The sequence below is a fragment of the Monodon monoceros genome, unplaced genomic scaffold, assembly GCF_005190385.1.
Source record: "Monodon monoceros isolate NGI ecotype Baffin Bay Population unplaced genomic scaffold, NGI_Narwhal_1 Super_Scaffold_18, whole genome shotgun sequence".
In the NCBI taxonomy this organism is placed as follows: Eukaryota; Metazoa; Chordata; class Mammalia; order Artiodactyla; family Monodontidae; genus Monodon; species Monodon monoceros.
This window is the reverse complement of record NW_021703774.1, coordinates 78665670-78688622: the sequence shown is the minus strand read 5'-3', so window position 1 is coordinate 78688622 and position 22953 is coordinate 78665670. Positions and strand designations below refer to the sequence as shown.

The window sequence follows — 22953 nt, the reverse complement described above, 5'->3', positions numbered from 1 at the left end:
TCTGACGTCCTATGGGATATTCTGAGAAGGACTATCTCAAGGACGGGCCATTACAAAATTCAAGGGGAACCCTCAGTGACACCAGAGTCCGCGTCATTTGAATGCCTCCTATTTTGGGCTTTTGAGGAATTCTTTAATAGTTTGGTGCTGGTTCAAATTTCTCGAGCTGGAAATCTTATTTGGGTCAAATCTTGTGATTGGTGTCCTCTTAGACAAAGGGCAATGATAATTTAATGGCTGAGGACAAACCTCCCCAGACAAAGCAAGTCGACCTCTCTGGAGTAAATCCTGGGCCCAGGGACAGGTGGGACAAGCCATAGGAGCCAGTCCTGTGACAGTCCATCTACAATGCAGACAAACATGGCCCAATAGAAAACAGTACCCTCTCTGTTGAGAGACCTTATTGGGCATTGCCCTTTTATACAAGGCGTAATTGACCAGAGCCTTATTAGACCATGCCAATCAGCCTGTAATACCCCCCATTCTCCCCATAAAGAAACCAAATACAGAATACCAGATGGCATGGGACCCCAGGTCAGTCAGTGAAGCCACTGTGGATATACATCCACTAGTCCCTAATCCCTACACTCTTCTGGCCACTCTACTGTGGACCTGCTATTCTGTATTAAATTTAAAAGATGTCTTGTTCTGTATTCCATTAGCCCCAGAGTCATAAGAAATTTTTGCTTTTGAGTGGCGGGAACCAAACATGCAACAAAAACAACAATACTGGTGGACAGTCCTGCCCCAAGGGTTAAAAAATTCCCTCACCATCTTTGGGGAAACTTTAGCTAAAGGGCGTGAAAGATCTATTTCAGGAGGAGAGAACTCTCCTCCAGTATGTAGACAACATTCTGATCTCCAGCCTTGCTAAGGAGACCTCCGACAAAAATACTGTGACCACTCTAAACCACCTAACTGATAAATGATATAAGGTGTCCAAGAAAGTCTCAAATAGCACAAACTAGGGTGACCTACCTAGGCTTCATTCTCACAGAAGGTCAGAGAAGCTTATCCCAGGAAAGGAAAGAAGGCATTTGCAGCCTCACCCTTCCTAAAACTAGAAGACAGCTTAGGGGTTTCCTGGGGATGGCCAAGTTTTGCTACATCTGGATCCCTAACTATGGTCTAATAGTGAGGCCTCTTTATGACAAATTGAAAGGTAAGGATTATGATCCTTTTGAATGGAATTCAGAATGCACAGGGGCCTTTCAAGAATTGAAAAAGCAATTACTTCAGTTCCCTGCCCTGGCCCTCCTGGACTTAGCTAAACCCTTTGACCTTTACATTCGTGAGAAAAGGGGACTCGTCTTTGAGGTTATTAGCTCAAAAACTGGGACACTTTACTCAGGCGGTTGCTTATTTCTCTAAACAATTAGATCGAACCCTAAGGGATGGCCTCTTTGCCTATGGGCAGTAGCAGCTACTACAACCCTGCTAAAGGAGCCTGAAAAGTTAACATTTGGTCAGCCAATCACTATATGGACTCCACACCAGCTTCAGGCTTTAGTAAGATCTAAAGGAACAGAATGGCTATCCCCTGGAAGGTCGATTCAAGTTCAGACTATGATTTTAGACAACCCAGTGGCTACCACAAAAACCTTTCACATGCTAAATCCTGTCACCCTGCTACCCACAGAAACAGGGCCCCTGGAGCATGATTGTATAAAAACCATAGACCTGATCTATTCCAGTCACTCCAAACTAGGAAACGAACCTCTCCCAAATGCTGAAGAGGAATGGTTCACACATAGGAGCAGTTTTATGAGAGAAGGAAAACGGCTGGCGGGATACAGTGACCTCCCAGACCCAAGTCTAGGAGCAAGAAGCCTACCCCCAGGGACTTCTGCCCAAAAGGTAGAACTGATAGCTGTCACCTGAGCCTTACAGCTCAGGACGGGGAAGATCTGAAATGTTTACACAGATTCCCCATATACATATGCCATCCTATATGCACAGGGGGTTATTTAGAAGGAAAGAGGTATGCTTATTACAAAGAATAAACAGGTGAAACATGGCTTAAGCATATTGAAGCTCTTAGAAGTGGTACAGCTTCCAAAATATGTGACAGTGATTCACTTAGGGGTCACCAAAAGGGGAATGCAGAGGTGATAAAGGGAAACAATAAGGCAGACACAACTACCAAAAGGGCAGCCCTAGAACCAGTAACTTGGCAACTACTCCTCATACCTCAAAGGCCAGACCCATCCAATTATTCCCCAATCTACACAAAGGAAGGATTAGACAAAGCCCAAAAATGGGACTTCAATAGACATCTGAGAGACCATGTGTAGCTAGTTAATAGCTACATGGGCAATATTTCTTTCCCCAAACTGCAGCTTGTCAAGCCATCAGGGTGGCTCATCAAGGAACTCACTAAGAGAGGGAAACCCTATATAATTGGTTAGTTGAGGTCATGGCAATGCCTGGCATGAAAAGTATAATCAGTCAGATAGTTGAGACCTGCCCCATCTGCACAATGAACAACCCCAACACCAGGCTACCCCCCAGAGAGCCCCAGATAAGGCCCATTCAGACAGGAGGGACATATCCTGGGGAAGATCGGCAGATTGATTTCACTTCATGCTGAGTGTACTTCAGATACCTCTCAGTGCTAATAGACACATTTTCTGGGTGGATAGAAGCATTCCCTGCTAGAAATGAACCTGCTACAGCATTACTAAAAGAAATAATCCCCAGCTTTGGGCTCCCAGGATTCCTACAAAGCAATAATGGTCCAGCATTTGTATCTCAAGTGACAAAAGGGTAACGAGTGCCCTGGGTATAAAAGGGACCTTGCTTTCAGCCTGGAGACCCCAACCTTTGGGGAAAGTAGAGAAATGCAATCAGATCTTGAAACAGGCCTCAGCCAAGCTATGTCAGGAAACTCAAGAAAATTGGATTAAGTTGCTTCTGATTGCCATGCTCTGTATCCAGTTAGCCCCAAGGAATAAGTTAAAGTTAAGTGCATTTGAACTCCTGTATGGTAAACCCACTCCCCAATCCCAAGAGAAGGGACTCCTTAGCCCCCCTGAAATGGAACAATTCATGTATGCCCTCCAGGGAGGAGAAAATGTGAAAGCCCTCACTGCATATGGTAACCAGGTGCTGCCTGCACCCACCGACCTTGTGCTGTACCCCTTCCAGCCAGGAGATGGGGTGAACCTAAAAACCTGGAAAACTGGCAGCCTCAAGGTCAGCTCACTCCTAGGTGGAACAGAGCCCTGGTGATCCTAACCACCTACTCTGCCCTGAAGTTACAGGGATCACTCTGTGGGCACATCACACTTGAGTGAAGAGGCCCCTGAGCCCCAGCCTCCAGAGAGACAACCTGAGGCACTAGACCCCCTTGACTATTCATGGGAACCTCTCTCCAAACTGAAGCTTCTCTTCCTAAAAACAACAAAGTGTAACCAGGGCTATTCAGACCATGGCAGTGAGTCTCCATGTCAGGGCATGCTTGTGCCTACAGGCAAAAGACCTGGAGACCTGCATTTTCTTCCTTTGTCTCTAAAAGTTTAGACAGATGGTGGTCACTCAGGGATACGAACAGACAGGGCTGAGGCCCGGTGACCATCAAACACATCTAAAGGCAGCTGGGGAGAAGTTCTGCTCCTCTACTTGGGGTTATGACGACACCAAATATCAGCAGGAAGTAGTTACAGAAGACAGACCTGCACTCCTCAGTGCTGGTCAAGAATGAGGAGCAGGACAAAAGACAGAGGAGGGATTTGCCACCGGCAAAGCCCATTAACAATTCCCTGGAAATAAAAATAAAACCTGGGCAATAGGGCTTCCCTGGTGGCGCAGTGGTTGAGAGTCCGCCTGCCGATGCAGGGGACACGGGTTCGTGCCCTGGTCTGGGAGGATCCCACATGCCGCGGAGCGGCTGGGCCCGTGAGCCATGGCCGCTGAGCCTGCGCGTCCGGAGCCTGTGCTCCGCAACGGGAGAGACCACAGCAGTGAGAGGCCCGCGTACCGCAAAAAAAAAAAAAAAAAAAAAACCTGGGCAATAAAAGAAAGTCTAACCTTCTTTTCCTTTGTGCTTAGTCTGGTTTCACTTACTCGTAGGGAACTGCGCGTAGAGGTCTCACACCTGGGACTTCAGACTGGAGTTCCTAGCACGGAATGGCTGCGCTCCACACCTCAACTCAGGGCATGTGCAAAAGCTGCACAGGACACTCAATTCACGATGGTGGCAGCGGGCCGTGTGCAGAGACCTGAGCCCAGCACTCTGACCTGGAGCCTGAGCAACACGCCTGTGCCTGCTCCACTAGAGCTCCACCCCCTCCCCTCCCTGCTGATGAGATCCTTATAAAGCAGCCCCGCCCATGGCCTGTTGGGAGGGCATGGACTCTAGCACGAGAGCTCACACCTCTCTATTTTTCAATCAAAGAATAAAGCTTTCGTTTGCTTCTGAGCCAAACTCAGTCTTATTCTATTGCCTGCCCTATATGACACTAGGCAGGAGGACCCTTGTTGGGGCCCTACTTGATCAGATCAGTAACAGTATACAGAATGCTAATGCACCAGAAAGGAATGAAACACAGTAACAGACATCAACATGGATGAATCGTGAGTAAAAAGAGCCAATCAAAGAAGGATACATAGGCTATAAATCAATCTAATTAAAGTTCAAAAACAGACAAAACTAAGAAAATGGTCGTTAGGGACACACAGATGTTAAAACTATAAAGACAAGCAATGGAACAATGATCATAAGATCACCTTACTGGTTCCATCTCTGGGAAAGAGAGAAGCTGTGATTGGAAGACAGCAACGTACTTGATCTTGAAATCAGTGTTCTTTTCTGACTGCTGATTGATTGATTACAGAGGTGTTCATTTTATAATTGTTCTCTAAATTATTCTTTAAATCTATCCTTCGATCAGGCTCTGAGGAACACTGCCCTTAGAGGCTCCACATGAATCCATCAAAACCTAAAAATTCTACACCAGTACTTTGCCCACATCTGGTTCACTCATTCCTGGAGTGTGAGTGGGACATAAATAGTCTAAACTGTGTCTCCAGCTCAGAGTGAAGGCAGGCTAGCCTGGTCCCCACACCATCCTCTGAATCTCTCCTGAGGAACAGCTGAGACAAAACACACATTCACTCCTCCACAGGGACAAGTCATTATATATAAATATTGCATGGACTCTAAATCCACACTCAGGAAAGAGATATTTTTCTCCTGGAAAAACTCAATTAGTAGAGATGCAACTTTTCCTTCAAAAAATGAAAAATAGTTTTCATTATTAGGCAATGCAGTTTAGCTCCTGAGAGCCAGGGTCTCAAACCTGTCATTCCAGAAAAGGGTCAGTGTCCTATATTTGCATTACCAAAGGTTCTTTAGGAGTATTTTTTCCCCCAGAACAATGAAGCAGTCCACCTCAAAATTAACTCAAGGCAGAAAACTACTTCCAACCTCCAAATGAAACCAGAATGTGTTGTTACTTCTCTTTAGAAGCCTCTGGTTTTTTTCTTTCTTTCTTCTTTTCTCCCTCCCTTTTCTTCCTTTAAATCAGCAGTAACTTCCTTCTTCACACCAGACTCACTTCCATTTATGGATACACTTTGCCCCGTTAGGAATTTCTTTCTTTATTGAAATATTTCTCACTGGGAGCTTTCAGTCAGTTGGTTCTTATTCTGCCCCTTGGGGCCAGAGTTTAAATCTAATCCCTCTTCAACATGACAGCCTTTCAAATAGGTTAATACAGTTACCACATATTCCTGGAATTTACTTTTTCTCTCAGTCTCTTGACCATCTCCCAAAGGGAAGTTTTGAACCCCTTTTCCATCCTGGTTGATGTGTTCTTAGGCTCCACTTTGTCTCTCCCCAGCACAAAGAGGGGAGCCCAGACCTGAAGTTAAGTTCCAGTTGTCGGGGAGGAAAAACTGTTTTTCTTCTACCTATCTTATGTTCATTGTCTGGTGCTCTGCAACTCAGACTGACAAAAGACAATTTAACAAGAGAAAAACAAACAGCAGTTTATTAGCGTGTGCATTCCACATACACATGAGAGCGCTCAGTTATGAGTAACTCAAAGTGGTGGCTAGAACTTGGGCTTATATAGCATCTTAACAAGAGAACAAGGAAAAGAACTTTGGGCTCCTAGGGCTGGGAAATTGCTGGAAGGCAAATATATAGGGAAAGTAATTGTAGATAAGGTCTAGTTTTAGCAGAAGTCGTTATGTAGATTTTTTTAGCGCTGGTCTCTGGGCTGATAAGTGTCTTCAGTTATCTCTGGTGATTAACTTCCCTTTCCTAGTAGGGAGGGGAGAGGGGACATCTTTTTAAATTTGTGTCCTGCTTTGGGGCAAATAGAGGGAAGGCAGAGTGATTTCCCTTTATCTGCTTCTTCTCAATTGTCTTCAGCTCAAAATTATCCTTGTGCCAAGGGAATGTATTTGGGGTGGCATATTCTGCTACCCTTCACAGTCATAATGTGACCAGCCTAGACTGTAGCAGAGTCATCAACCCCCATGTTCTAGATATTATACGTCTATTAATGCCATGGTTTTAAGGATGATAATGTGGGTAATATCAGAAGCAATTTTTTTTTTTTTTTTTGCGGTACGCGGACCTCTCACTGCCGTGGCCTCTCCCGTTGCGGAGCACAGGCTCTGGACGCACAGGCTCAGCGGCCATGGCTCACGGACCCAGCCGCTCCGCGGCATGCGGGATCCTCCCGAACCGGGGCACGAACCCGTGTCCCCTGCATCGGCAGGCGGACTCTCAACCACTGCACCACCAGGGAAGCCCCAGAAGCAATTTTTGACTGATTCCAAGTGTAGGTTCTGGAGGAGGAAAAGAGTAGGAAATTAGTTTGTCTCTTAAAAAGCAAAAGCTATTACAACCATTTTGGTGAAATGTGTATTATTGATGTCTAGTTGTCATGCCGCACAATAACAGCTGATGTCAAAACCTGAAGGGCTGCCAGACAAATGAGGGATTTTTCAGATTACATTTGCCATGCATTGAATTTGACAATAGCAGTTAACTCTAGATAAGTGGCCTCGTCTTCATATTGTGGAGCTCATTGTATTAGTAACAGATAAACCCTCAAGGCTCAGTGATTTAACACAATAAAGTTTATTTCTTGTCTCTTTTTATCCAAAGTGAGGCTCCTGTATGGATGACTCTCTCCTCAGCAGGGATTCAGGGATCCAGCCTCCTTCTCAGCCATTGGCAACAGGCTGTTCTCAAGGTTGCCCTGGGGATGGGAAGCTGGGGGGAGGGGAGTCTATTTCATTCCAACCAGCCAGAGTGGGGAAGAACATGGATGGTCACCCATGGGAGGACTTTAGGGCCAAGTGTGGGAGTGGAGGGCATCACTTCAGCCTAGTGCCTAGAACTCAGTCACAGGGCCAACCTAACCACAGGGAGGCTGCAAATATAGTCTAGGTATGTGCCTAAGAAAAAGAATTTATTTCTTGTCTCTTAACAATCCAATGTGGGAGCTCCTGTATGGATGATAAATAGCATCTTAATATTATTGTGAAAATTGTTTCAACCTTATGGGCCCCTGAAATGGTCTCAGGGGTGTCCAGAGGTCTCCGGACCATACTTTGAGACCACTGCCCTAGAACATCAGATGACTCTTAGGTGGGCTGATATCACAACAATACAGTATGATATTAAAAGGATATGCAGTAACCTTTCACACATAGAGATATAAATATTTCATATTTAGAGTTAAAATGTCCTTCTTCAGTTTTCTGCCTTCCCCAGGCCCAATTCTAAGGGACTTGGCTAACTGCCTCCCCTCCACATTAGGGACCCCTACTACTGGCCAAGACTTCTCAGTCCTTGATTATCTCAGGGCTGTGCTCCCGTCTGCGGCGTATGGCCTCTTCCCATCTGTTCCTTTCAGCTCCGACAACATACGGCTCTCCTGGGGCAGCTTGTCCCTGCTGAGTCAGTCCCCACCTCTCCTCCTTGAATATGACCGCCAGAGGGGAGCCACACTCCCCTCTAACTCCCAACAGGAAGTCCACCCTACACCCCTTAGAACAGCGTCCCTTCTCCTGGGCTTTCCTGACGGGCACTGCCCTCCTGTTCAACCCAGACAAACTGAGCTGGTCCCCTTCCTCACCACTCAGTAGCTCATACAGCCCCCTCCCCCCTCCTCATGCCCCCCAGACAGGAAGCTCCCCAGGCTCTAAGGCAATTCTATTTTAGATGCTGTTCCTCCAACTCCTTCTGACTGGGGATAAAGACAGGGGCAGACCTTACAGCTCCTGCACTGTTGCTAGAACTTCCAGAACTCTCTTTCTCCTCTCCTGCCAGTGTTCTTCCTCTAAGTGTATGTCTGGGGGGAGGGGACCCTGGACAGAAACCTGCTCTGCCTATTTGTACTTCAGGTCCCTCAGCCTCACTAGAGATGGTGCCTTCTGAACCCCATCAGGCAACTTTTCACAGGTTTTATCCTTGCCTGACAATGCCCGCTTGGGGCAAATCGCAGCCTCACATCTCAATGCACAAATACCAGTGGTGGTGGAATAGAAATACAAAACAGGGTGGTTAATGTCTCGAGTTACGGGTCTGTTGTGTACTATCATGATTGCGAATGGGTTAAGTGGTGTCTGGGCAACAATGATACTTAAAGGCACTTTTTAATTTAATTTAATTTAATTTTTTTATTTTTATTTTTTTTGCGGTACGCGTACCTCTCACTGCTGTGGCCTCTCCCATTGCGGAGCACAGGCTCCGGACGCACAGGCTCAGTGGCCATGGCTCACGGGCCCAGCCGCTCCGCGGCATGTGAGATCTTCCCGGACCGCGGCACGAACCCGTGTCCCCTGCATCGGCAGGCGGACTCTCAACCACTGCGCCACCAGGGAAGCCCCTTAAAGGCACTTTTGAGAGAGAGAATGACTTATTCCAGAGGCATGGCTTTAAAATGAGAACTTTGCGGTTGTTTGCACCAGCTGCTGGCAGCCCATGGGGCCCAGGGGCAGGGTGTTTGGAGAAGACTAGGAGAGAAGTAAGCAGTGACTCTGAACATGCCCTGTGGGGGGCAAGGAGCCTCACTCAGTGCCCTCCACGCCATTTTTATCTAGAAAATTCTTTTCTTCCAGTCCCAGCTCCTGCCCTCAGCTCCCCATTTTGCTGAAGCCCAAGCAGGCCTTCTTCCTCCAGTCCTCTGTCCTGGTGTTCTTCTTTAATCTTGACAGGAACATGGCTGTTAGGTAGAGAAAAATCAGGTAACAGGAAACGCAGAGGACACAGCCAGCACCACTCTGTCCTCGTTCGCCCACCAGGGCTCAGGCCCAAGTCTGGCAGAAGTGCCAAGTCATGTTTTGCCATGATGTCCAGATTTTTGTACACTGATCAACACCTGCTTCCTAACAAAGACTCTCTCCTCTGAACTCTTTTCTCAACTGGGGCCTGATTTGGGGGCTTTCATATTCGTCTCTGCCTTGCCTAATTTGAGCAAGAATCCTGCTAAGTCAGCTTAGCAAGAACGCACAGCCTCGATATCTGATCATTCTCAATATCTGATCGGGCCCCTCCCCCCCCACCATCCCCCAGGTGATCTCCCATCACCCTGGCCTGCCTGCAGCAAGAATCCTGGTGGGTCAGTTTACCTGGAATCCGCCTTTACCCCTGATGTTTCCTCATAGCAATTCTTCATGCACTGACCCCCACCCTACGCCTTGGCCATAAATTTCCACTTTTCCTCTCTGTATTCAGAGTTGAGCCCAATCTCTCTTTCCCATTGCACGTATCATGACAGTCCCCCTGAATAAAGTCTGCCATATCATGCTTTAGTAAGTGTCATAAATAACTTTTTTCTTTAACAGAATAATACTTTTTCTTTAACATCTCATACCTAAGAGCTCACATGCAGGAACGCTGAAGGCTAGAGGCTCCTAAGGACTCCCAGGGAATGTGTAGATGAGCTCAACATAAGTCCTCTCTAAGGCAGTAGGTGAATGAAGCATCCCCTCCCCGAGTCTTGGGTGGTTTATTGTGTCCAGTGGGAGGACACCGGCTCTGCCTTCCCACCTCCTGGTCCCATGAGGAACAGAGGCACAGGAGACCCTGTGACGATGTTGGGAGGTCACAAAGGCCGGAGGGAGGATGAAGTGAAAACAAGTACAGAGTCAACCATGTGGACATCCCTGCTGTGTGGCCCACACAGAAGGGAACTCCAAGAGAGTAGAACTTGGAGAGGGATAAATGGGAGATTGGGACTGACATATACACAGTACTATATGTAAAATAGATAACTAATAAGAACCTTCAGTATAGCACAGGGAACTCTACTCAATACTCTGTAATGACCCATATGGGAAAAGAATCTAAAACAGAGTAGATATATGTATATGTATAACAGATTCAATTTGCTATACACCTGAAACTAACACAACATTGTAAATCAACAATACTCCATTAAAAGTTGAAAAAAAATTTTTTTAAAAGAGCTTAAGAATTTAATGGAAGAGGCAAGATAAACAAAAAAAGAGAGAGTAGAACTGAACGTTCTACGCGGATGCCATTGCAGAGCCGCGCACCCTTCCCAGTTGTGCCAGCAAACGCAGATGCATGTGTAAAATTTGGTTCTGATACAACTGACCATGTGTTCTAAAACAGCAATGATATGTGAGAAGGAATGTTGAGCTGAACAGGCAGTGGGATATAGAGTTGAGTAGAGTTTGCAGCAAAAAGAGGCAGAGGGCAAGGTGGTGCTGAAGACAGTTTTCTCTTTGGCTAAACAATAGAGAATGTTGCCTCCTGAGGATAGGAGTGTTCAGCCAGGGCAGTAAAGTTGTACTCAAATAGAGGCCCAAGTTTAAAGGATATCCAAAAGACCAGGGGATTGGCAGTAGATACAAGTGAATTTCTTCTTACGCACTAATAAAATCCTAGTATTTAATACATGCCAGGATGCAGGTGAGGGCATCACAGATGTGAAAACATTGGAATGATACAGAGATCATCACGGCCCCTGCACCACATGACTTTCACCTTCTTGAAGCACTCCGTATTTGGGGGCTGTTTTCTCTATGATTGAAGACTTTCTAATTAATACATAACATTTCTAAGTTTTCCCAAAACAACCAACAAAGTGGTTTAAAAAAAAAAAAGGACTGGAAATAAGTAAATCATGATGTAAGTGGTGGTAATTCACCGTTGTGAAAATATGAATGGTTGTTCTTTTCTTTTTTTGGATTTTTTAATTTTCTAAAAATAAAATGAAAATGTATAAAAATAATAAAAGAAGCTCAAACAAGCCGGTTGAAACCCCTATGTTTTCATAGGTGTAATTTTATTTAATTCTCCCACATCTTTATGGGATACAGATTATTTTTCCCATTTTCCGATGGGGAAACTGAAGCTAAAGCTGTCAGATAATTTCCTCAAGGTCACACAGCTAGAATGTGAATGAATCTGGACTTGAACCCAGGCCTTTTGACCCTAGATTTCATGCTCCTCCTTCTACGTCTCTCTATCTCTCAAGAACAGTACACTCTTCTGATGGCTAAACCAACAGGCTACTTTAGAAGAAAAGTGAGTAGTCCTCTCCTGCTATCACCCAGAATGAGTGACAGAGCTGCAAATGTCTGGGAGTGACCAGGAAAGGGTACTGGCCCATCAACTAGGAGACAGGTGACAGAGACATAATGTCTACAGAGGAATGACCACGGCTTGCCCATGGACTCGAAGAATCCTCAGATCAGAGCTTAGAAGTAGGCCCCTTTTTAAAAATCACCTCTGCAGCATACCTGTAATTCATAGGCCTTGTTGACTGAAGAAAAACACACAACCTAAAAGTTGTGCGTTATATTTTATTCAGGGACATTACTGGGAACTCTAGCCCAGGAGACAGCCTCTCAGGCAGCTCTGAGGAACTGTTCCAAAGAGGTGAGGGAGGAGCCAGGATACATAGGCGTTTTTGCTGAAAAACAAACCAACAAACCGTGTAGTGGAACATCAAAAGATTACTACTAATCACAAAAAACAGACATCTCAATTTCAGTGCTTCTCTATGTATGGGAAGAGGCAAGAGTCGGTGCTCATTGAAATGATGCCTTTGATATACATCTAACTATGTAGGACCAGTACTCTGTTTTTCTCCACCCTAAATTCCCCTCAGGGCACACCGTCCTGAGGGTGGCTGGGTGGCTAATGACTTGATGGTGGCAACATTCTTTGTTTACTGAAATGGCAGGTGACATTCTTTGTCCACAGCCTACACACAGTCTTGATTTGTCACCTGTGTAGGAAAGGCCTTCTAGGCCTTTATTCCAGTTACTCTTGTGGAATTACAAATTACCCCAAAACTTGGCACCTTAAAACCACCATATCATTTTACTTAAAAGGTCATGGCTGGGTCATTCTCACTCAGGGTCTTTCTTGTGGTCACAGTCAGATGTTAGCTGGAGCTGTGGTATCTGAAAGCTCAACTGGGCTGACCGTGCAAAATGGCTCATTGACATGAGTGGCAGTTGACTTTGGCTGAATGGGCTGTCCACTGGGAAGCCCACACAGGGCCTCTCTGGTTTGGCCAACTCAGGGTACTAGGACTTCACTCTTGATGTCTAGCTTCCCCGAGGACAAGCATCTCCAAAGAACCAGGTGGGAGCTGCAAGGTCTTCTCTGATCTAGCCTCAGAAGTCGTGTACCACTCCCATGGCATTCTATTGGTTACAGATGAATCATTAGACAGAGTAGGCTCAAGGGAAGGGGAATTAGGCCCCACCTCTTGATGGAGACATGGCAAAATCACATTGTAGAGAAGCACATAAGGTGAGAGATGTTTTAGCCAACTCTGGAAAATAAAATCTGCCTCAGGCATTTAATCCAATGCTTCCCGACCTTTGTCACCTCATAGCACACACAGAAAACATAATATGTGTGTAGTTCATGACACACCAACTGGGAAGTTCTGACGGCCTCACTATCTATGATCAACAAAGCTTCCTTTCCCTACTTTATGGCTAGTGTACATCTGAGGACAAGATTTCCCACATGCTTCAGGGCCTTTTTTATTTTATTGAAGTATAGTTGATTTACAATGTTGTGTTTAATTTCTGCTGTGCAGCAAAGTGACTTAGTTATACACACACAAATACATATATATTCTTTTACTCTTCTTTTCCATTATGGTTTATCACAGGATATTGAAAACAGTTCCCTGTGCTCCACAGTAGGACCTCGTTGTTTATCTGTCCTATATGTAATAGTTTGCAACTGCTAACCCCAAACTTCCAGTCTTTCCTTCCTCCACCCCCTACCACTTGACAACCACAAGTCTGTTCTCTATGTCTGTATGTTTTTGTTTCGCAGATATGTTCATTTGTGTCGTATTTTAGATTCCACACACAAGTGATATCATTGGTATTTGTCTTTCTCTTTCTGACTTACTTTGCTTAGTATTATAATCTCTAGGTCCATCCATTGCTGCAAATGGCATTATTTCATTCTTTTTAATGGTTGAGTAGTATTCCATTGTATACATATATACCACATCTTCTTTATCCAGTCATCTGTTGTTGGACATTTAGGTTGTTTCCACGTCTTGGCTATTGTAAATAGTGCTACTTCAGGGTAATTTTTGAGCCAACAGAAAAGAAACTCCCCAGCTCTGACTCTGCTCTGCTATAGGTTTCTATGCTATACGAGTCTTTGTCTCCAAAAGCTTTGAGATAGTTTTCCATCTTATCTTTTATAAACACTAAAGGAGAAAACATGCATTGTTTGTGCATTGTATCTGCTTAAAATATATGCTGCCAGGGCTTCCCTGGTGGCGCAGTGGTTGAGAGTCCGCCTGCCAATGCAGGGGACATGGGTTCGTGCCCCAGTCCGGGAGGATCCCACATGCCGCAGAGCGGCTGGGCCCGTGAGCCATGGCCGCTGAGCCTGCGCATCCGGAGCCTGTGCTCTGCAACGGGAGAGGCCACAACAGTGAGAGGCCCGCGTACCGCAAAAAAAGAAAAAAGGAAAAAAAAAAAAAATATATATATATATATATATGCTGCCAAACAAAAAGAATTGAATCGGAACGTCAAATATGTTAAAATTCATAAGTTTATAATGGTTTTAAAACAACAATGACCACAATAGGAACCATTATGGCAGTCTTTGGAGGTTTCCAGGGCACTAACTCATTCAGAAAACTGGATAATAAATGGAAAGAACAAAACATTTATTTTGCCTTTCCTGTATGAGCTACATTTCACGACATGTCTGTTATCATTGTATGAGCTCTCGACCCACCCTTCCTGGCTCTGTGTTGTGATACTGGTGCTGGACCCTGTGAATATTTCTCCTACGGCCACCAGTGTTAAGCTTTCGTCAGTAGAGGCCACTGGAAGGACACTGCAGGAGGAAGGAGTTCTCTTTGTGGCTCCAGTATGTTCTCCTGCTTGTTCCTGCCATCCACAGTGGTCAGTAGTGTGGAGGACATCTCAGTGAATTTTAGCAGCACACCAGTGGATGGCTTCCTATGAAGCTTTGTCAGCATCCCAGTGGGAAGTTTTGCTTGCCAGCCCTGGCCTAAAGTACTTCCATGAACTCCTCCACCATCCAGTGGGCTACAGCCATACTCTCTCCATCCTCGGGGATACGGAGACCCTCTTCCAGTTTGTCACTCCCTTGGGTGCTCTGACTCAGCTCGAGAGCTATGGCTCTTCCCTGTGTGTGCTATTCCTATATTCTTTAGAATTTCTTAATCCCTACTGGTTAATTCTCTATTACTATTTAATAATTTCTTATATTAACATTTTTCTGTTCCAATCACTGTGTGGTTTCTGCCTCTTGTCTGGACCCTGACTGAGTCACATGGTAATCAAATCACTAACATGGGACTGTTCTTTTATACACAAGAAGACCAGCTCATAAATGTGTAAGGAATGACAGAATTAAAATACATAACAGTGAAAAACCCAGATCTAGGCAATGATCATCAATGATGCTCGGCCATTCAGTAAGGTTGATGGGGAACCTAGTAATGAATGAAACACGCTGATTTCACCTGAATTCAGAGGTGGATTTACCCTGAGCTGATATACTATAAGTTTCAGCACCCCTCACTTGCATGGTCCTCTTCAAGACCTAGAACCTAATTTTATATTTGTAATTTATATTTCTTCCTCTTAAAGAAAGCTCCTCAAATTGGAAATTTTATTCTCTGCATACCTGGCTCTCTGTGTGAACTTATTGATCAACTTTAAGATCACAAAAATAAAGACAATCAAACATGATATGCCTCCTGTTGTGATGGAATAGGAAATAGCACCATCCATGAAATGCTTCTGCCAACAGTTTACAAATTGATCAAGCATCAGATACAATCACTAGTTTATACAAACCAATGGGGATAGAAGAACATGTAAAAGATACCATGAGGATATAATAGCCAAATCCAAAACATGGGAGATTTTATAGGACAAGTTACCCCAATTTTTCAACAAATAAATTGCAAGTAAAAAAAAAAAAATGGGGGGTGGGGACAGGGTGGGACGTTGTCATATAAATTTAAAAGGACTTGAGAAATAGCAGCAAAACTGACGTGTGTACCTTGTTTGGACCTGATTCAGATAAAATAACCGTTTATGGTATAATCAGAATTTTTATACTGACTGAATACTAGGTGGTATTGGGGAATTATTGTTAATTTCTTCTAGATGTGATAATGGTATGATAGATATATTTTTTAAAGAACCCTTATCTCTTAGAGATATATGTTTAAGTATTTTTGAATGAAGTGATATAAACTCTGGGGTTGTTTAAAAAATAATCTAGCAGAGAGCGGGATAGTAGAGGTTATAAAGTACAATTGGTCTTATGTTGATAAATGGTGAAGCCAGGTGATGGACCCATGGAGGTTCATTATAAATATATTCATTATTTTCAAACACACTTTAGTGTATGTTTAAAAATGTCATCATAAAAAGTTTAATGAAGTAAAATACATGTTAACACAGTTGATGTGTTATCTGTATATTAACAATAACCAAGTTCATTTCATATACTGCAGTTCACAGAACACTTTTCATGCATAACAACATAATCCTAACCTCAAGCCTATGAGATAGGTTTTATTATCCTCTTTTCACAGCGAACAGTTTCAGAGTGGTTAAGTCAATGGCTCAGAGGCCTGGAGCTAGCAAGAGGCAGAAATGCAATTCAGGTCCAAGTCCTTGATTTCTAAATCCCATGCTCCACAGAAATGCTGAATCTTCCTGGTTAAGTCATTTAACTCCTCAGCCTTAGAAAAATGGGAACCTGCCTTTTTCTTAGTTGTTGGGAAATTCAAGTCTGATAATTTCTAGAAAAGTGCTTGGTTAATTGTCAAGTGCCCTCTAAATTTAGATTGTCATACATAGACTAGTTTTCTAGCAGGGGCCTCTGTAAAAGTGGAGAGCTCTAGGGGCTGGTCTCAGGCAATGCAAAGCTTACTCTTGGCCTCTCTTGTCTCCCCTTTCTGTAGACCTCCCCATATTCCAAAATCCAACCCTTACATCACTATTAACTGTTAAGATGCTTTTCCTTGTGGCGCACTTGAATGCTTGCCGTTGTCCCGGTGTGCTTTATTGTTTTGTAGCTTGTGGGAGCAGAGGCTCCACGACAGCTGTTTGCAACTGAAAGTTTTATGGCTTGTTTTTAGGCTAAGTAAAAATGAGTATGAAACTGCATAGTATTTTCTGGTGTTGTCCAGAATCCTCTATTAGATTATTTATACTAAGCCGTTGGTACCCGTGAATTTTCATCAAGCAACACTGGAAAACAAATGAGACACTTTTGATTCTCCAGGAGGAAAAATAATGAAGTGCTACAGCTAAAATGGCTGACATTAAATAATAACAACTACAGAAACAAAACACAAAAACAAAACTCTCTGAGGACTTGGTAAACAGCCATGTCAAAACGGCTGCATGCAAACGACCACTTTAAAACATCTCTCTCTGAAACACACATTTAATGATTGCAACGTAGTTCTGCCAGTGTATTATTTAAACACTAAGAAGAGCACTTAAATATAACTATTTATTTTGTTTTAAAGATATAAGCTATTTCATTTGTAATTGTTTCTTTTATAATAACAGTTTTAGCTATAAATAACTTTGGAAGTCCCTTTACCTCTTTGTGTCTCAATTTTCTTAGCCCTAAGTTGGGAACAATAATAATGTCTATTTCATGGGTTGAAAAATTAGGCGATCATATGTGTGAAAGTACCTTGTATCTTGCTCAGGCACAAAGCAGGTACTAAATGTTAGTATCTCTTTGAATATAAGTACTTATTAAATTGTGTATTTAAGTCTATTATTGACACAGAGACAGAGTTTTGTGGCCACCAGGACCAGCGTGGATGCTGAACACACATGGTACTGAAAACAGAGGCCTGGACATGTGACAAAACAGCATAGAATGTCAATGTTACAATCTCAGTGCTGAGTATATGGCTATTCACTGCACATTTTTTTTCAACTTTTCTGAATGTTTAAAATTGTTCTAATAGGGGCTTCCCTGGTGGCGCAGTGGTTGAGAGTCTGCCTGCCGATGCAGGGGACACGGGTTCGTGCCCCGGTCCGGGAAGATCCCACATGCCGTGGAGCGGCTGGGCCCGTGAGCCATGGCCGCTGAGCCTGCGCGTCCGGAGCCTGTGCTCCGCAACGGGAGAGGCCACAACAGTGAGAGACCCGCGTACCGCAAAAAAAAAAAAAAAAAAAATTGTTCTAATAAAATGTTGGGAGACAAAGTTAAAAATAGGATCTGGTGGCCCCTCTGCACTGTCATGGCCATGAGCAGCCTCAGAGGAGTAAATGGAGATGAACTGTCCAGATGTTAAAAAGCATTAAATGGGCACCAGGGAGGTAGAAATGGAGGTACCGGGAGCGTTGAGGAAGGTAGAGGAAGCAGCTCTTTCCTGATGGGTGGACATGGGGCAGGAACCCCAGCTCACAGAGTGTCTTTCTCCTGAAGCCAGGAAAGTTTGCATCACTTGGAACATCAATGTAGGACTTCTCCTGCCAGACAAGCCGTGATCATTTCCAGTTCTGCTTCCAGCCTGCCTGGGGCAACAGCATTACAAGCAATGACTCTGCTTTCAAAATGGAAAATTTCCGTCCCCGGATTTCAACAGGCACTTCTGCAGTTCGGGAAAGGCACCGCCCTCCTCAAGAGTTGAATTAAATTGGAAAATTTCATAATTGCTGTAAAAGTGAGTCTCAAATGTCCTGAGCATAGTATATCCATAACTACTAAGTATTGTGTGGGTGACTCATTGGAGCTCTAATGCCTTGTTTCGGTTTAATGGATCGCTCAGGACATTGCTTCGGAGAATGGTGCAGTCTTCATGCCAAACACAGAGTAGAGGGTTACTATCATAGTAGCGGTTCACAATTAACTGAGTTATGGTTCCCCTCAAATTTAGTCAAATGAGAGGATACATGTATATCTTAACTCTGGACGAAGGTTTAAATATTATTAAAGCCAATAAACATCTGTCAAGCACCTATGAAGAAGTACAGCAAACACTCCTTTTTCTATAATGCATGAATTGTGTAATTTCAGGAAAGTGTCATATTCAAACCTTTGCAGGCACCATCTCTTCACCTGTACTACTCTGTAAGAATCATTGGGTGGATGTCTTCACAATCATCCAAGTATCAGATCAGGGGAAAAGTTGAGACTCTATTCAGTTGGCTAGGAGTTGTCATTATTCTCCAGTTGTATTGTCTGAGTGATACAATTTTAAATGGTTTTTAAAGTGAAAATGCCAATGGTTTGGAAGGATGTAAAATGAAAAGTAAAGTCCATCTCCACACAACATCCCCAGTCTCGCTTCCCAGAGTTTACCCTGATAACAGATTTTTGAATACACTTCTAGAGAATTTTTACACATATGCAAGTGCATATGTGACCCAGATGTTGGCTGTCTACCTCATCTGTATGGCTTGACTCTCTTTTGGTCCCATGCCATGCTTGACACAAAACTCAGCCCCCAGTCAAGGGGCATTTACAAGAAACCCAATCATACCAAATATATTTGGTGTATAAAGTAAATTAAATTAAAGATTGATGGGGGGCTTCCCTGGTGGTGCAGTGGTTGAGAATCTGCCTGCCATTGCAGGGGACATGGGTTCGATCCCTGGTCCAGGATGATCCCACATGCCATGGAGCAACTAAGCCTGTGCACCACAACTACTGAGCCTGCACTCTAGAGCCCGCGAGCCACAACTACTGAAGCCCACGCTCCTACAGCCCGTGCTCCACAACAAGAGAAGCCACGGCAACGAGAAACCTGCGCACCACAACGAAGAGTAGCCCCTGCTCGCCGCAACTAGCGAAAGATCTCGCGCAGCAACAAAGACCCAAAGCAGCCAAAAATAAATAAGTAAACTTTAAAAAAAAAAAAACGATTGATGGGGTTGGGGAGAAGGGTCACATTGCCTGGGATCAGCCTCTGCCTCTTGAACAAAACAAAACTATGTTCAGCATGCCTCTCCTCCATGGTATTGCCAGCCCATACTGGGCATTCTCCTCTTTGGCCCGTTCACTGTATCCTGCCAACACACACACACATACACACACAGACACACACACTTACACACACACAGTCTCAGTAATTCCCGTCATGCCTGTTCCAAGGCCTCTGCATCCCCATCCCAACCCTTACCTTCTCCCAGCCACCCCAGCTGAGTTGTAAGGATGCACTACATTTTATTTAACCAGTCCCTTTTTGATGGACATTTAGGTTGCTTCTAGTTTTCTTTCGCTGTATTCAACAGTGTGATAATTAATATCCTTAAAGATACATCTTTGAATACTTATGAGTTTGTTGTAAACTCTTAGAAGTACAGTGCCTGGGTCAAGAACACGTGCCTTCACAATTTGGATATATTTTGACAAATTGCTCTTTAAGTATGACATGAATGTACATTCCCATAATGCCTGGGAGCACCTGTTTCCCACACCTTGGCCAACACTGGATGTTACTAAACTTTATAATCTTTACCAATCTAATAGCAAAAAATAGTACCTTATTATCTCTCTTTTTTTTTTTTTAGTTTTTAAAAGGAAGATTTATTCAACAAGTTTCACTTAGCGCAATACACCTAAAAGGAAAATCACAATACAATGAAAAGATTTAAATCAAGGCCTCAGAATTTCATACAAACACCAAGACCAAAATCCTAAAGTATTGGTATTGCATCTCAAATTTTCCCCATTAACTTAAAAAAAAAGCTTAAACTTACGTGCCATAGAGGTTATTAAATGAAACTAGAATTAACCAACATGCCAAATGTTTCACTTTTAATTGTAGACACAGCTCCTATATTGTTTCACAAAAAAGCATGTCTTTCAACAATGCATCCAAACAGTGTTCAATGTAATGTGGTATAAGCAACATTTAACATAATTCAACTGCTTTAACCTAAATATACCTACTGCTTAAGTACATCCTACAATATAACTAACTTGAGAAAAGCTGAAAATTATTTAACAGTAACAGATTACTCAACCTAGTTACATCCTAAACGAATGTTTGTGTTCAAAATTACTGAACCTTAAGTCTTTAAAACAATCCTGATTTCCACTTAGAGTAAGCATAAACCACAAGTTTGTATTGCAAAACTGTTAAAACTTAAGTTTTGTTTTTCTTTTAAAAAATGTTGACCAAGAGTCAGTGATCAGGATCAATTACATTCCCCATCCACCACTCATGCTGGACATGCTAGACATCCCTCCCATTCCGTTCACTCCCACAGATGCTCGGCTTCCACTACTGTAGTAGCTGTTCCTTGGCTGCCTATGCAATGTTTGATTGAAAAATCACTGGAGTTTTCCTGTAAAACTTGGTCATATCCACTCATGCTGCTCTGGCCACCATAGCCGCCTCCATAACCACCACTCAGCTGCTGGCTGGCTGGGCCGCCATAACTGGACTGGTTTGACAAACCCATGCCTCCTAGCATTTGGCTACCGTAAGCACCACCGCTTGCTCCTGCTGTAGAATTCAAGAAGAGTTCTACATATCTGTGTTGCATATTTGCTTTGTCTTTTGACATAGCTGCCACAGCATCTTCAAGAGTTGCAGACTCGACATCTGCTTCACCAGTTACTCTGCCATCGGGACCAATTTCAATATGTACTCTCACAGGGTTGAGTGGTGAAAAAAAATTATAAATGTCATTCTCAGTAGCTCTGTAAGGTAATCCCCACATGTGTACACAGTGTCCTCTTGTGCTCTGGAAAGTAGAGCCACCATCCCCGTATCTCTGATCTGACACTCCTGAAAAACAATAATTGAGGTCTCTTCCAAATATATCTGACCCAAATCCATAGCCATCATTATAGCCATTATAATCATCATAGCCTCCATAACCTCCACCGTAAGCACCACGCCTCATCCTTTCAAAGCCAGCTCCTCTTCCAATGCTGTTATACCCTCTGCCAGCCCCAGGTCTGTCACAGGGACCTGGCCGCTGCATGGCCATAAGTTTTTGTGGTGGATCATAGTGAGTTCTAACTTCAGCTCAACTGCTCTTAAAGATTTCGATATACCTGTGCCCTATTCTTTCCTTGTGTTTCTTTAGAGCCTTTTCAGCTACTTCCTGTGAAGCAAACTGCACAAAGGCCTCCCCCGTACTCCTCCCCTGGAAGTCCACCGGCAATGTTATCCCATTTGGCACGATTTCCAACCCTGAGAACTGAACAATTTCTTCCTTGCTACATCCAAAGGGGAGTCCTCTAAGCCGTACAAAGCCATCATTGGCTGTGTCAGGACTACTTGGACCAGTATGCTTCAACACCCAATCCATTTCAACGTTGTTTGACTTGGATACTTCAACATATCTGTGTCCCATAGTTTCTCTGTCTTTTTTCAGGGCCAATTTGACTTCATCTTCTGATTCAAGTTCAACAAAAGCCTCGCCACTCGGTCTGCCTTCTCTGGTGTAGATGAAACGAACACCTTGAGCCCCATTTTGAATTTTGCAGTCAGAGAAAACCCACTGCACTTCGTCGGCCGAGCAAGACCAAGGCAAGCCCCGGACCTTCACCACGAATCCCTCGCCGCCTTCGGTGCCCAACATCATCGTCTCTTAGGGGGTCCTGGCGTCGAAACAGCCTGCAAGACGGGGGTGAGGGTCAGACCTGCACACACAACTTTGGTGCGGGTGAGAAGAAATCCCTTATTATCTTTTTAATCTGTACTTCTATAATGATGAGTGGGATTAAGCATCTTTTCATAGATTTATTTGCCATTGTATTTTTTTTCCTGTAGATGTCCTCTAGGTATTGATACCAACAAATCCATCTCTTCTTGAAATGATCTTTTTCCTTTGCTTCCAGGACACTTCTGTCTGGCTCCTCTTTCTTGTTCCTTTGCTGGCTTCTGCTTGTTTACCTACCTCTGGAATGTTGCTGTCCTCCAGGATTCCAGCCTCATCCTGCTTCCTTTTCATTGTACGTGCTCTCCGCCTGTGATTTCATCTACTCATCCAGGAATAGTTACCTTTTATTGACCATTTCTTATGTTCTAGACATGCTACTAGGCATTCTAAATGCTTATTATAACTCTATGAGGTCGGCATTATCATCCCCAAGTTTACAGATGAGGAAACGGAGGTCACAGGTTAACTTGCTTAAGATCACACGTACCACCTGTAAATAATGGAGCTGGGATTTAATTCCAGAGCTGTTCCTTTCTAGTGCACAAGCTCTTTCTATCACTCACTTGCTGTGTCCTCATTTATCATCTATAGGTAGAGCATCCCAAATCTATATTCCCACTCCAAGCCTCTCTCCTGGTCTCCAAATACAATTCCTCAGTAGAAATCTCTACCTTGACATCTGCAGGAACCTTAGAGACAACATGCTTCCCCATGAACCTGCCCCTCCAGTGATTCCTTTCATGGTTAGTGGGGCCTTCCAGCCTCCCAGACTCAGCTGATCAATCACCAAGTCCCATAGAAACAACTCAGACATCTGAA

General features: G+C 43.8%; 1 protein-coding gene across 1 annotated transcript; it reads right to left on the bottom strand.

Moving 5' to 3' along the window:
* Positions 1 to 20503: 20503 nt before the first annotated feature.
* Positions 20504 to 22087, bottom strand: LOC114898949 (heterogeneous nuclear ribonucleoprotein H-like). Its single transcript, XM_029229162.1, is given in 1 exon segment — positions 20504 to 22087. A coding segment is annotated over 1 exon segment (1341 nt). The 5' UTR covers positions 22057 to 22087; the 3' UTR covers positions 20504 to 20715.
* Positions 22088 to 22953: the final 866 nt, after the last annotated feature.